The sequence below is a fragment of the Podarcis vaucheri genome (assembly GCF_965113315.1).
Source record: "Podarcis vaucheri genome assembly, chromosome: 17".
NCBI lineage: Eukaryota > Metazoa > Chordata > Lepidosauria > Squamata > Lacertidae > Podarcis > Podarcis vaucheri.
In genome coordinates this window covers 36,970,061-36,984,147 of record NC_138755.1, presented here as the reverse complement: position 1 = coordinate 36,984,147, position 14,087 = coordinate 36,970,061, and the positions used below count along the sequence as shown (strand labels likewise).

The window sequence follows — 14,087 nt, the reverse complement described above, 5'->3', positions numbered from 1 at the left end:
TCATAAGGGGAAAATATGGGCAAATTTAGCAAAATTTATTCAAAGATGAAATTTGCCAAGCATTCACTTTTACTTTGAAAATCACAGTTTAATTATGTATGTCCTCAAGATATATGTATGTATGCATGTATGTATGTATGTATGTATGTATGTATAGTCAATAACTTCTAGCTGATAGGATGTAGAAGACCCTCTATAAATATTAGGAGCCTACAGAGCCTGGCCCAGACAAACTAAATAGATTACTCTTTCTCTGTGTGTATTTTCACTACTCTCCTTTAGCAAGGTGAAACATCTATCTGTTGTGAAATGGTTCTCAACTAGATGAATAGCAGCTAACTGGGCAAAATCAATGAGCGCGAAATATAATGACATGTAGCTAACTGAGAAAATATAATTAACTCCCAAATTGTTAATCATGCAAACTACTTATAATAGAGAAATTGCAATGTTGAAAACAAATAATTGCAATAACCAGCATCATTGGCAACAACTGAGCAAAAGTAATAAGCTAATCTCTCTATTTACAGAGGACTTGAACTGTTCAGAATCAGTTGACAAGGCAAACCGTTTCTGTATTAAACAAACCAGTTACATATATAAAACACTTTTATTTTAAACCCAATAATTTCCCAGTTCATAAATTGCTGCCAAACTTTGGAGTATGTCAGAACATATGAAAAATCCACAATAACTACTTGGTTATTAAAGTAATTTGTGTCAACCAAGCACAGACTCTTACTGTAGCTACTCATTTTAAAAACTGAATCTTTTATTTTTCAGCTGACTAGTTATGACTAAATATGTTCTGCCCTTAAAATGAAGTTTGGTGAGTCCACTTTTTGCTTTCTTTGTTTTATTGGTGCCTTCATTTTGAGCTTTAAAATACTGTCTGGAGGAGGAAGGAAGGAGCTTTTTTAAAAAAAAATTAAAGGGTTCAGCTGTTGAAAGAACATGGTTTTCAGTCATTATTTTTACCCCAGTGAATGTGCTTTAACAATATTAAACATTATTTAATAGAAATATTGTTCACTATGCTGGCTGCGTAAGAATCCTGAAAGATTACAAATTGCAAAGTCAAAATTAGGCAAAGGGACTGTGTACTTTTAGGTCTTGGTTAGCTATACATTTGGATGCAATCTCTATTGATTTAAAATCCTGGTTAATATTGCAGCAACCAGGAAAGGGGTCAGATTTATCAGTTAACATAGACAGCCGTATATCCCTGCTCTTAGAAGTTATGTAGTGTAGAGTAGTTCCAGCTTCCCAGCTGAAACAGATAAGTATGCTGAAAGAAAATGAAACCCAGCTGAAATTAACAAACTTGGGAGTACCTGGACTAGTTAGTCAAGGGCAAAGAAGGAAGCACTGTAGTCTCCCAAGTGAACAAAGTTGCAACCAGGTGACTACTGTTACTGTAATATCCAAATATAAGGACGATTTATGAGAGGAAAAGAAGTCAGAGACAGAAAAATAGTGGGGATAACAGAGGGGAGAATTCCCTCGTATCCTAGTGTATAAAGGTTCACTAAGAAGGCTATGGAACATTTTAATTCTAATAATCAAGACTATTGCTTCTGGATGTGCCATTGATGTTTGAAGGTTTAAGCAGCCCAACAGTGCACATGATTGGAGCAAAATCAAACAATTGATCCTCCACCTTTGTAAAAGGTTTGCAGGGGTGAGATAGTTATCACATTTCCTGAATTACGGACCTTGAGTGTATATAATGCTTGGTCCTTATGGAGGGTGGGGTGGGTTAAGGAAATAAACTAAGGAGCTCAATGCTAATGGATAGTAAAAATGAGTTAGGAAGTTTAAACAAGTGGATGTTTTAGGAAAACTAACAAAGACACACACACACACACACAGTAGACACAGACAGGGGCACATGATATTCTGCTTCCAAAAATATTACCTTCTTCCCCAACCACAATGGCCAATTTCAAACCTAAAGCCTTTTGGTTTTCATCCAGTACAAAATGAAGGGGAGTAAGAAGGCAGTCAGAGTTTCCATTCCAAAGCTATATGGACTGAGGAGAATGCCAGGAAAAGGATCCTTTCCTACCCAAGGCCTGGATGGGTTGTTTGCTGTTAATCCTGACCGACCTGCACTCTCTTCCTTGGTGGGCTGGATCTGCAGTTGTCCCGTGACACCAAAGTGCAAGCTGGGCTAAGGAAACGACGCACAAGTCATTCCTGAGTCTCTTGCTGGCAGTTAAAGGGGACTACGGATTTATGTCGGTCATCTTACTAGCTGGGGGAAATTTATGGGACGGAAAGGGAATAACTAGTTTAAATGAAAAGAAAACGATCCATCCGTGGGGAAGCTGCAGTGTGTGCCTTCCTTATTATCAGGCAGAAATTCCCTATTATCAGATAGAAGTTATCGGTGTTTCAATTTACTTAAATAATAAAAAAGCACTAATTCAGAAAGGGAAAGCGAGCTGATGAGACCTTCGTTGCTTCAAGGATCAGCCAAGCACATTAAAACACTCGAGATACAGAAAGATCAGATAGTTCTTTCTCAGAATGCAAGTTAGCTCAGCTCTTACAAGATATTGTTCGTTGTTCTGTCCAGTATAAGATTCCTTGTCTTCTTGGGATAATTGGTCTGCCCAGGAGAAATCAGGTTGCAGATATTTAGTAAGGCTGGACCGACAAATGTCGACTATAGAATTAGCTACTCGAGAAACTTCCACAAGGAAGCTGGGTGCGTCTGTGTGTGTGTGTGTGAGAGTGTGTGATGCTATGTGCCGGTGTCGCAAGTTCGGCATGAATCTTTCTCATTTTCTGCCCATGTGCTTGCCGGTGATCAGTATTAGATATCTGCATACAAAACAGGCTGAATTAAGTATGTGTACCCGTGGCTAAATGTATTGCTATACAGCTGTGCCTGCGTGTTACGCAGCTGTTTTTATTTATTTAACTGATCCTATTTTTATTCCATGCTTCCTTCAGGGACGATAGAAGATATAGATGATAGATGATAGATATAGATAGATGATAGATAGATAGATAGATAGATAGATAGATAGATAGATAGATGATAGATAGATAGATATAGATGATAGATAGATAGATATAGATAGATAGATAGATAGATAGATAGATAGATAGATATAGATAGATAGATAGATAGATGATAGATAGAGACAGATAGATTCCTAAACCGCCAAGAAAAGTAGAAAAAAATCTGTACATATGCATACAATGAGTCAGTCCGCCTGTTTGGATACAAAGTTTTACAAGACTGATGAATCGCCAACGCTGGTTCCTGACTAAAGTGTAGCATGACAGATAACAGGTTATGCGGGGCGAGGGGGTGCAAGCACGCGCATCCAATGGGAGAAAACTCATTAGCAATCAATAAACAAACATCTAATACACTATCTATTTCAGTTTCACTGTCACTTGGTTTTTGTTTTTTTAAGGAACCGGTAAGAACACTCATACAGGCCTAGATGGGGCGTTTTGAAATTCATGTTTTTTTTCTCTTTGGCTATTGCACATGATTTTATTTTGGCACGTCCAAGACTTAACTGTCTCTGGCATTATCTGGTCCAGTTGGTTATCTGGTCCATTGAAGGGGGGTTCATTTTGATCATATGCAGAGCCTGATTTGTAGTCCATCCTCAAAAGTATCCCTTATGTTGATCAACTATTATCTACACACACCTAATAATGGCTTTAATTCCGAATAATTTATTCTCTTAATTTTCATTTTCTCAACGCACTCCAGCCTTCCTATACACACTATAGAGAGCAAGGCTTATTATATATTGCAGATGGGGTGGCAAATATTGGTGCAACTGAGATTTTTGGCTTGGGAGCTCTCCATAATTTGAACGAGCCATCACAGAGGACGTCAGTTGAAACCCCCAGGTGCCCTTTCTTCCGTCTGCAAAACCTGACTGTGTTTCAGTGTGCCTTTACACGTAAACTAACTGTTGGCGTCGGCAGCGAATGACGGAATAGTGAGTTAAAAGAGAAAAAAACTTTATATGGAAGGAAGCGGCAGCCAAGAGAAGAAGAAAAAGTTTTCTTCATATATGAAGCTCGGAGAGATTGTCCAGTTTTAATCTCCTCGTTAACCAGAAGTAACTGAAAGGTCTCTTCCCCCAAGCCTGCCCAGCTCTATCATGCTAATTGAAAAGTCAGGTCAGCTCAAGCTAATGCAGCGAGTATGCGAAACGTGCGATTTAAAACTCCGGCTATCAACTAGTTTCATCTATGTAGAAAATATGCAGAGTGAATTATGGGTGAGGATGCGAACTACCATAAAGGAACAGAGACGGGGAGTCGGAGATACGACAAGGTTGTATGCAGGCAGGCAGGCAGGCAGGCAGGCTCACTCCTCCCTGGTTGTCTGCCCACCTACAAAGGTCTGGTCCCCCCCCCCCAAGATGCTGCTGCAATGTAGCACGGGGCGTGAAGGTTTTCTCCTGCCTGTGTGTTTTGACCCTGGTGATGGTTAACGTGAGAAAACGCGTGTTCCTTCCCACCCACCCGGGACCAAAACATATATCGAGGCTGTTATAAAGACCTCCACTAGCAGCGACCAGATTTGTCCGGAGGGGATTTTGGTGCCTTTTTTGGGCACGGCTTTCGAGCCGTTTCCGTGTTTATATTTCCAGGGAGTTCCCTCATTGAAGAGAATGCTAATCTAGCGCCCAGTGCTGCCAGAAGCGAATCTAAAACAGGTTCCTGGGAAACAGATTCTTCTAGTACTACGGATTTCTTTATAATCAAAGGCTGTGTCTGGTTTAGAAGGCGATTCTTCTGGATGGGCAGGGGAGGAAAACTGCGAGGGCTTTTTTCCCTTCTGCGTATTTGAACGGAAGTTTCGGCGCCTCCTGCAGAACAAAATACGTTTCCTGGCAGAAAGGAGCGCGCTGGTGTTAATGTCCAGTAAAGATATCAGTCATATTTCCCACCCGCTACTTTGGGAAAGGAGAGCAACAACTGGCTTCTTTTTGACGGCGCAGCTTTAAAATAACAAGATCGTGAAGGGAGTGGGGTGGTGAGGAAGTATAAGACGCTGGGCGAGGGTCCTATCCCCCGCCCCCTCCACCCTCTCTTTTTCGCGTTTGTTTTCCTTCTTAAATTCCTGAAGAAGTTATCGATTTATCATTATTTAGGTTAATGGAGGAAACCCCTAGTCCCCTGGTAGCTTCCACGCATATGCGCGCGCTCTCGCTCTCTCTTCAAATTAGCACAAAGGCAACTCCAGGAGAGAGGGGGAAAGAGGGGGGGGAAAGAGAAGACCCCTTTTGATGTTCGTATTTTAAAGCCTCTCTCCTCCGATGCAGGGCTGAGCGGGCGCGCATCAGTAGCCTTAACCTTTCCAGACAATTTCAGCTCTGGAGGTTGTGTCCCTCTACCACTTTTCTCTGTAGGTGACGGCTCTTGTATACTTTCCAAGCGAATCTGCAGCCTGCCCGACCTGCGTTGTGCTTTCTGCATGCATCCAATGATATAGTATGAAATTGTTTTATTGGGGAGGGAATGGATGAATAGATAGATAGATCACATCCATCTCGCCGCCGGATGGATGGATGGATGAATAGATAGATAGATCACATGGATCCCCCCTTTTTTTTCTAGAAAAGAAAATCCGTCTTGGCTAAAAAGCCCTTGTGCATAAGGGAAATGCGATTAGTTCTACCCTATATTTCCTTGAAATCTCTGGATCTAATCCGGCGTTTAACTCACCATGAGAGAAGATGTCATTTCACATAACATTGTGTTAATGGATAAATCTCCTCTAGCCCTCTCAAGCACAACAAATCTCAAGCAAACACATTACACACGACCTGCTAACTTAAACAGCCAACTTCCAATATTTAAGGCCTTTTTAAACATCCTGTCTTATTCAGTCGTCACATATTTGCCTTTTTAAAATAATTTTTCAAGGGAGAACGAATCCTTATACTGCATTTTAAAACTGCTGGTCATTTTTATTTCTAAAACTTGTGTTAAGAAAACATTGCCAACAATATACTACAGACAAAACTTTTTTTATTTTGGGGTGTGTGCGTGTGGCTCTTAAATCCAAGTTTGTATTTTATATACGGAAGGAGTTTTTATTTAGAAAGGCGTTAAAATAATCTGGTGGTCACTGTCGTTGTAATTATATTTTCTTCTTAGGCGTTTTCTCCCTCCCATGCATAACTGCAGAATAAACAGGGAAGGGGGAAGTCAAGTAGGGCTACCCTGAACTTTGAAAATGACACACAAAGACAGAGAGAAAGTAAGACACACAAACACAGAAGTGGATGGAGGAAAGGGGGGAAACACAGTTTAAAAAATAATAATGAAAACCCTGCTTGTGGAAGGTTCCTATAGGTTAAAAAAAAATACTGTAAGGATACAATCCTATGCACGCTTACCTGAAAGTAAGCCCTATGGAACTCAGTGAGGCTTATTTCTGAGTAGACATGCATAGGAACACCCTGCTGGGTAGATTCGTTATGCAAAAGTAAGCAATTTTGAAATCAATGCTGCGAGTAAATGCATTTAGGATAGATAGGGATGCTTGTTATATTAGAAGCTGCTCTTTTGCTCAAGCTCTGGCTTTCGTTTCCTGGTCTAACAGCACTTAATCTGCGTTGGAGACAAAGGCAAGGCTACTCTCTGCTGAGTTTATTATCATTATCATTATTATTATTTATTAAAAAGTGGTGGTGATTATAATTATGGTGACGATGCTTTAACAGAACACAACCCAGTCGAAGAGAACCTCTTCTTAAGTTCCCCAGCGCTGGAAGGAGGAGTTAGAGCACATGCTTCAAACCCTCCCCCTGAAATCACTTGGACTTCGAGAAGGTTTCGCTCTGGCTGGATCGTGTCCTAAAGCAAAAGGGAGGACGCTTTCCATTCATTCCCTACATACTGTGGCCCAGGACGTGTGTTTGTGCATAGAGAGGAGGATGTCCGTGTGGCTCTTTTGTTTTGTTTTGCTTTAACTCCTCTGAAACCACAAAGGGAACAAGCCGGACAGAGGAGGCTGCCAGCCGGGCAAGCGCCCCGCTCGCTCGCTCGCTCCTGCTCTGCCCTCGTCCGCTCCCGGCTGCCAAGAGCAGGTCAAATACCGCCGTCGTGCCTCCCTAGCAATGCCCAAAGGCACCCCCGGCCCCGCAGCCCCTTCCTCCTTCCCTCCCAGTTAAACCAATAAGCTCGGGGCGGCCAGCTCCATCCTTCGACGCCAGAGGAAGAGGGACCGGGAGAGACGGAGAGAAAGGGAACCAGCCGCCGCTACTTACTATGCATCGCTGCAAACGGGTCGTGCTTACAGTGTATTTCCATCTGGGCAGCCGATCCACGGAGCTCGAGGCTTTCCTTTTGCTTTGCTTTCAGATCCCCTTAAGCTAAACTCCCCGGGATCACTTGTTCGTTTTGTTTTGTCTGGGGCGAGGGAGGGGGGGCGAGTTTGTTTGTTTTTTCGAGTGGAAAGGTCAAGCAGAGGGTCGCTGGCCGTGAGGTCGATCGGCTACAGATCGGAAACAAAAACACCCCGCGCGACTTCCCAAAGGCAAGGAGATCCCCCTCGGAGCCCCGAGCCCAGGCAGCCCGGCAATCCTCGCGGAAGTTATTCCTCGGCGGCGGAAGGGGCTCGGGGGGGCCCTTCCCCCCTCCCCGCCCCCCGCGTCCCCCTGGCCAGGCTCGGGCTTGCGCGGCGGCGGCGGCGGCGGCGGAGGAAGCCTTATTTCTCCCACCTCCAGGAGGAAAAAGCCATCAATCCCGTCCGGGAAACAAGAAAGGGGGGAAACGAAGATGAAGAGGAGCTGGGGGGGGGGGGAGTCTCCACACCGGCAGCGCTTCTTCAAGTCCGAGGTGGTCCAAGGCAGAGGCAGGGACGGGTCAGCTGCCAAGATCCACGCGGGCTACTTTTCAGCGGACATCTCCTTTCCTTTTCCCCGCCGCGACGAAGGCAAGGGCTTCCTCAGGGGGCGGGAGGTGACCCGGGTCCGTCTTTTGTCTGAGGCGAGCGGGTCCCCCTCCGTCGTCGTCGTCGTCGTCCTCCTCCTCCGTCTCCTCAGCCGGCAAGCCAAGCTGGAGGTCTCCGCTCCGGCGACGGCTCTGAGGCGACGGCTTCTTTGGCAGAGAGGGCGCGAAGGCGACGGACAGGTGTCTCGCTCGGCGGGCGTCCCGAGTCCTGAGGAGAACCGCGCGGCGTCGAAAAGAAGTCCCTTCTCCGCTCTTCTCCTCAGAGCCCGCGAAGTTGGCGGGAAGTTGGGCTTGGAGAGGCGCCAGAGGAGGTGAGGAGAAAGCGGCGGCTGGAGCCTGCCAGCGGCATCCCCGCCGCGCGGCGAGGAGAGGGAGCGAGAGCGAGAAGGCGGGAGGGAGCGAGGGAGGCGGCGTTTTGCTCGCGGCGCGCTTGGCCACCTCACGCGCCCACTTCCGCGCGCGCTGAAAGTTTGCCGCGCTCCTCGGGCGCCCGGCGTGGCGGCTCTCCCATGGCCAAGCGCGCGCCTGCGCTCTCCCGCCTCAGGCTGCGGAGGGAGCTTCCCTCTCTCTCTCTCTCTCTCTCTCTGGCGAAGGGAGCCGGCTCTAGTGGCGCGCCTGTGTGTGTCTCCACCTGGCCAGCTCTCGCGGGAGGGTCCCCTCACCCACCCACCCACTCCGCGCGCGCGCGCACTCGCGCTCGCTCTCGCTCTCTCCCTCACACACACACACCTGGGCGCTCGAGCTCCAGGCGCCTCAGGAAATCTCGCCTCAGGAGCGCCGGGCTCGCTCGCTCGCTCGCTCCTCCTCGGCCGGCCGTCGCAGCCCGGCGGCTCTCTGGCTCGCTCTCCCTCAGCGGAGAAGCGCGCTTCTCGGCCCGAGCAGCTTTCAGGACCCCGTTTCGTGTGGACAGCGGCGGCGGGGGGCTGCCGCCTCTGCTGGGAGCCCGAGGCGGGCGGGCGGGGGGGGGAGGGAAGGAGGCAAGGGAGGGCAAGCGCTGCCGGCCGCTGCCGCCGGCCCGGCCCGTCACTCAGCTCGCCGAGCGCCAATCAGAAAAGTAAAGTTACGGCCCTACGCGCATTGGCTGCGGGGCTTGGGAGCTCCGAGGGGAGGGGGCGGGGCGGGGGAGGAGGCGCCTGATTAGCCAGCGGCGGAGCAATCAGCGAGGGCGGAGGGCGGAGCCCCGCGGGGGAGGCGGATTCATTGACAAACTGGAGGGGATGGCGGGCTGGGTGTGGGGGTGTGTGTGTTTGCGCGCCCCGAGCGACTGTGGGTCTGGAAGAAACAAGAGGGCTGGTGCAGTGGCGTAGCGTGGGGGGTGCAGGGGGGCCAGGCGCAACATCTGGGGGTTAGGGTTAGGGGGCGCAAATCCACGGGTTAGGGGGCGCAAATCCACGGGTTAGGGGGCGCAAATTACTTGCCTTGCCCCGGGTGCTGACAACCCACGCTACGCCACTGGGCTGATGAAGGCAACGGGGGGAATAGTGCCGGGGTGCGTGTATCAATCAGTAAAGCCCCTCGTAGCCGGACTATATGCAGAAGTCCTGCCCTCAGTGAGGGCTTACGCTCAAGTAAACGCCTTTAGGATTGCAGCCCGTGGAACCCGACCCTCGGAAGTAAATCCCGCTGAATGCAAGGGATTCCGTGAAACCCGAAGCAGTGCATATAAGATTGCTGCTCGCGAGGCCGGGCGTGCAAACACACACACACACACACACACACACACACACACACACGAGCTTTTGTTTCGTTCTTCTTTTCTCCAGCAAAAGTGAAATCTCTAGCAAAATGCCGGAGCCGTCACACGCGCGGAAGCCGAGAGTGGGGTCAATGGGGGCTTTGATGTGTTTCTGAGCTGGGCGGGAGTTGAACTTGGGGTTGCGAGGGGTCTCGACGGGCCTGATCAAAACACAATATGGGAGAGGTGGGAGAGAAAGGGAGGGTGGCCTGCTCATTAAGGCCAGGCAGTGGGCCTGTGCGTTTCATTTGTCCCTTTCCTTCCTGTCCCCATTATTCAAGGCTTGTCCTTTTTGTGCGGGAGAAGAAACCTTCCGCCCCGGCTCCCCAACATTGAAAGCTTCCGTTTCCTGGTTCAGTTGTGGAAATGTGTGATTTTGTGTATGTGTGTGTGTGTGTGTGTGAGAGAGAGAGAGAGAAGTGTATCTAAAAATGTTTGCTTACATTTGTAAGCCTCTGAAAGGTTTGTTTTCCCCCTTGCTAGCTGCCACGTCGAGCCATTATTTTCAGGAGGTGAAGATTGGCTATCTCAGATTAATCACCGCAGACGGGGCTTCACTCTCCGCCCTGCATCAAGATGTTTCTCTACGGAGTCTCTTTATGCGTTCAGACGTCAGTCCTCAGGTGTTGTCATGTAGGAAGCTGATGCGCGCTGCATGTGTGAACCAGGCCTTAGTAAATGTCCCTGTACTTCCTCCTGCCCTGGCATTTGTGTATAAGAATGTGTTCTGACTGAAAGTATTGCCTGTGTACGAACGTCTGTCTATGCCTGCAATCCTGTGCGCAAGGTGTGAGACTTGCAAGATTGCGTTGCGTGTAGTTGAACCCGCGAGAGAGAGCTAAATACGGTATATACTTATCCGTTTTGACACGTGTGAGAGAGAGAGAGAGAGCGAGAGAGAGAGAATGAGCTATAGGAGCCAATTCCTAGGGGCTGAGAGGTCTTCGCCCCCCCACCCCACCCATAAAATATTTGAGGGGGCAGGGACGGGTCCCTCCCAGGTTGATGGGCATTGCCATTCAAATAGTGTGCGTGCATGTGATCGATTATGCGGGGCGGGGCTTACCTGCTCCCCCCCCCCCGTTTTATTCAAGTAGGTACCCCTGGAATAAGAGCACACTTACATGTGTGTTGGAGAATGAATTGTGTTTTGTGTCGCCCCTTTCTTTGAGCTGGGAGAGGGAGAGCATCAGCCAAGCATCTGCAATCCTCTCTCAGCTCCAGCCTTGTGTTCCTTCGGTCCCCATAGAGGGAGCCTCGAGAACGTCCTCCCGAGGCGCGGAGAATGGAGCGGGGTGTGTGGGGAGGAGCTGGGACACTGGTGCTCGGGGAAAGGAATTTGTTTCCTTTCATCAGAGGTTAGGAAAGTTCGTTCCCTTTTGAGGGAGGGTCTTGGGTTCGCCTGGAGACGCCGCTGCCCGCCCGTAATTCCAAGCGCGTCTCCTTCCGTCTCACCACCTGCCAAGTCCGACCTCATCGATTTTGCCATTGAACTCCCATCAACAGCCGGGGAAACCCGTCTCGCAAGAGGCCTCAGGGCTGCCCTAGCCACTGACACGGGCGGTTGAGGCGGAGGACGCGATCCACTCGTGCCCTGCGCGCAACGAAAGGCCTCGACTAGTCGCCCAGTCCTGAACTTGTTCCCTCTCCAGTAGCAAATGAGTCCCACTTGTCACGGTCTGCATTTTAGTAAAACCCCATTAAGACGGGTTTTAAAAAACAAAAAACCCTATTGCGATTGTTTTTAAAACTGTCGCTACACACAGAGAGATAAATATATAAAATCAGAGTGCTCCCTTTTATAAAGCGGGCTTCAAAATGAGAGAAGCGAGATAAGGATCATTAAATATAGGGAGCAACCGCTCGTTCGCTCGTCTCTTTGGCTTTAGAAATAGCACATGACTCGCCGCCCTAAAGTGACTCGATACTGTCTCTTTTCGCCTGCTTTATTCAGAATTCATGAAATGTACAGTTATTACCGGATATGGTTTCATATGCATGGCAGAACTAAGTAACTATGCTCTTTGTCATTCTACTTTGTGGGGAAAATAACAAAATAAAAACGCGAGGACTGGATCCCCGTGCATTGTCGGTAATATTTTGAAAATATTCCTACGTGCATAGAAATACAGGCGCGCGTCTCTGAAGCCGGGAACAACGCACAGCCCTGTTAAGGTATATTGTTAAGGGGTTAAGACTTACTGAAACCCCAAATAAGAAATAAAATGAATTACTTCTGCATGAACATCGTTAGGATCCGAATGCACCGCCGAAGTTCCACAGAAATTAATGAATCAGACTCGCTTCCAGGTGCAAGTGTTTCGCAGCAAGCTACAGACAAATGGGGACAGCGCCTGATTTTATGCCTGGATATGTGTGAACACACATTCAGACCCACATTTGTTCTGCTGTCCTGTATTTACTGTAATATAATAGGCATAACAGTGTCTGCACCTAAAACATTGTGGTACACGTGATGGAAAACACACAGAGCAATATTGGTCATATGACTCAAGGTGTCATATGACGTGCTTGCGCCTATACAACCTTCATGGCCTTCTATATGTGAATATGCTTATGTCTTGTATAACTGCCATTTTATATTTCCCCTGTTTTTACATAGTATACACACGTACACGCTCAAGATAGCATAGCATCATCACTGAGATGTAATGTAAGTTTTTGTATCAATGGGCGTTTGCACCTAATTAAAGCATCGTAAATGCACACTTAGCAGTGTACTGCGTTTAGTTGAATACATCGTTGCCCTCGTTTCTGCTACAGGAGCGCAGGTGAATATTTGCGGCCGCAGGCACAGTCACTCCCAGATTGCAAGCCAAAAAACCAGTAAGTATCGTTTTACGTCGATACGACCCATCCTTGGAATCAGAAGGAAAAAACCCATTGACTCTAACAGAGCTGGATCTGACTGCCTTTTGCTCAGCTGCAGTCATGTCTGCGAGTTCCTCTAAAAATAAAAATAAAAACCACACCGTCCTCCCAGGATGCCTCTCTTTCTACAGCTGCGCTTAACAGCGTGGCGATTTCGAAAGGGTTCCTTCAGCAAAGAAACACAGGCTACATTTCTGTGCCTGTCTGAACAAAGAGTTGTGACTAAAGCGTACAATTCACAGTATGTCTTGACACACAAAAATGTAACGCACACACCTAGCAAAGACGCAAGCAAAAAGGATCACTGAACAACCCAGTGTGAAATGTGGACAGCAAGGCCCCCAAATTGTGTGCACGCTTCCCCACCACGCTCCTCCATCTATAGGTTGGCCTATTGAACATGGCGCTCTTGATATCTGGGGTTGCTGTGACCGAGCAGTGTTGTGTGCGAGGAGGCCTGAGGACAGACCTTTCTGTGCGCAGCGACATGAGAAGCTATTAAAGCTTTTGCTCCTTTTTCTCAAGCAGATCTCAAGCGTCGAGAGCTCCACACTTAGCGAAAAGCGGCAGCAAAGGTCACCAGGCTTTGGCAGAAAGGGACATTCCCAGCAAAGATGCTGCTGCTTCTCCGCCGGCCGGTCCATCCAATGCAAGAATGGAAAAAAAAACAGCCCAATTTTCCCAGTTAGCGAGGATGAGCGCGAGAACCTTGCGCGTCCCACCACTATGAGCCCGCCTGGCAAGGATCTAGGGGTGTTGTTTGTGAGGCGGTGGGGAAATTCACTCCTAACGCGAGGCCTTCGAAAGTAGGCCCTGTTCCCCCCCCCCCCACTCTTTCCAGAGTACTTCCAGAATTAATCGCCCCAAGGTGCGCGCAAAGATCGATAGCTGAGGGAGGTCGAGGGCGCACCAAGCTGCGATCCTAATCGTCCCGATCGGGAAGCGAATTTCGCGGAAATCGTAAGAGGCGAGTCGCCCCGGGGAGACGCTGAAGTGCCGGCGAATTAGAGCCCATAGGGAGAAGGGTAGGGGGACGAAAGAGGGCGGTGTCAGAAGCCAAAGTTGGCTTATGTGAAGGACAGAACTTCCTCTTGCGAGGCGTCACAAGTGTGGCTTCTTCTTGGCCCCTTGCTGCCAGTGGAAAACAGGACACACGCACACACGCCTATCTCTCTTTCTGATGGTCATCCATCCGTCCTCAAGCATCCCCAAGAATGACCAGACTGACAAGAGCTGCTCGAAAAGGTATGCAGATTTAGAGGGTCGACTGGAAGACAGCGAAGATCCTAAGCGCCTCTACTCAGAAGTTCCCAGGTTGCTCTTTCGGACTGCAGCTTAAAATGGTGATAGTGAGAGGACTGCATTTTTTAACACTTTCCCACAAGATTAACCCCGCCCCGCCCCCAATGGATAAAGACTTAGTTTAACTCACCAGTCCTCGGGTGCTGTTGCTGTTTTTGTTCATGTGGGGACAGGGGTCAACAAAACCATCACCCACCCACCCCTCACC

General features: G+C 48.3%; 1 protein-coding gene across 3 annotated transcripts in view; it reads right to left on the bottom strand.

Annotated features, from left to right (window-relative positions):
• Positions 1-14,087, bottom strand: part of PAX5 (paired box 5) — a 225,357-nt gene that overhangs the window by 198,570 nt on the left and 12,700 nt on the right. Inside the window, exon 1 of one of the 3 annotated variants that reach the window (XM_082205049.1) lies at positions 7,266-7,287. The exons of the other annotated variants lie outside the window; for them this stretch is intronic. Within the exon in view, the coding sequence (XP_082061175.1) occupies positions 7,266-7,272 (7 nt within the window). The 5' untranslated portion in view covers positions 7,273-7,287. Of the gene's footprint in view, positions 1-7,265; positions 7,288-14,087 lie in introns of those variants that run through there. 3 annotated transcript variants of the gene reach the window in all.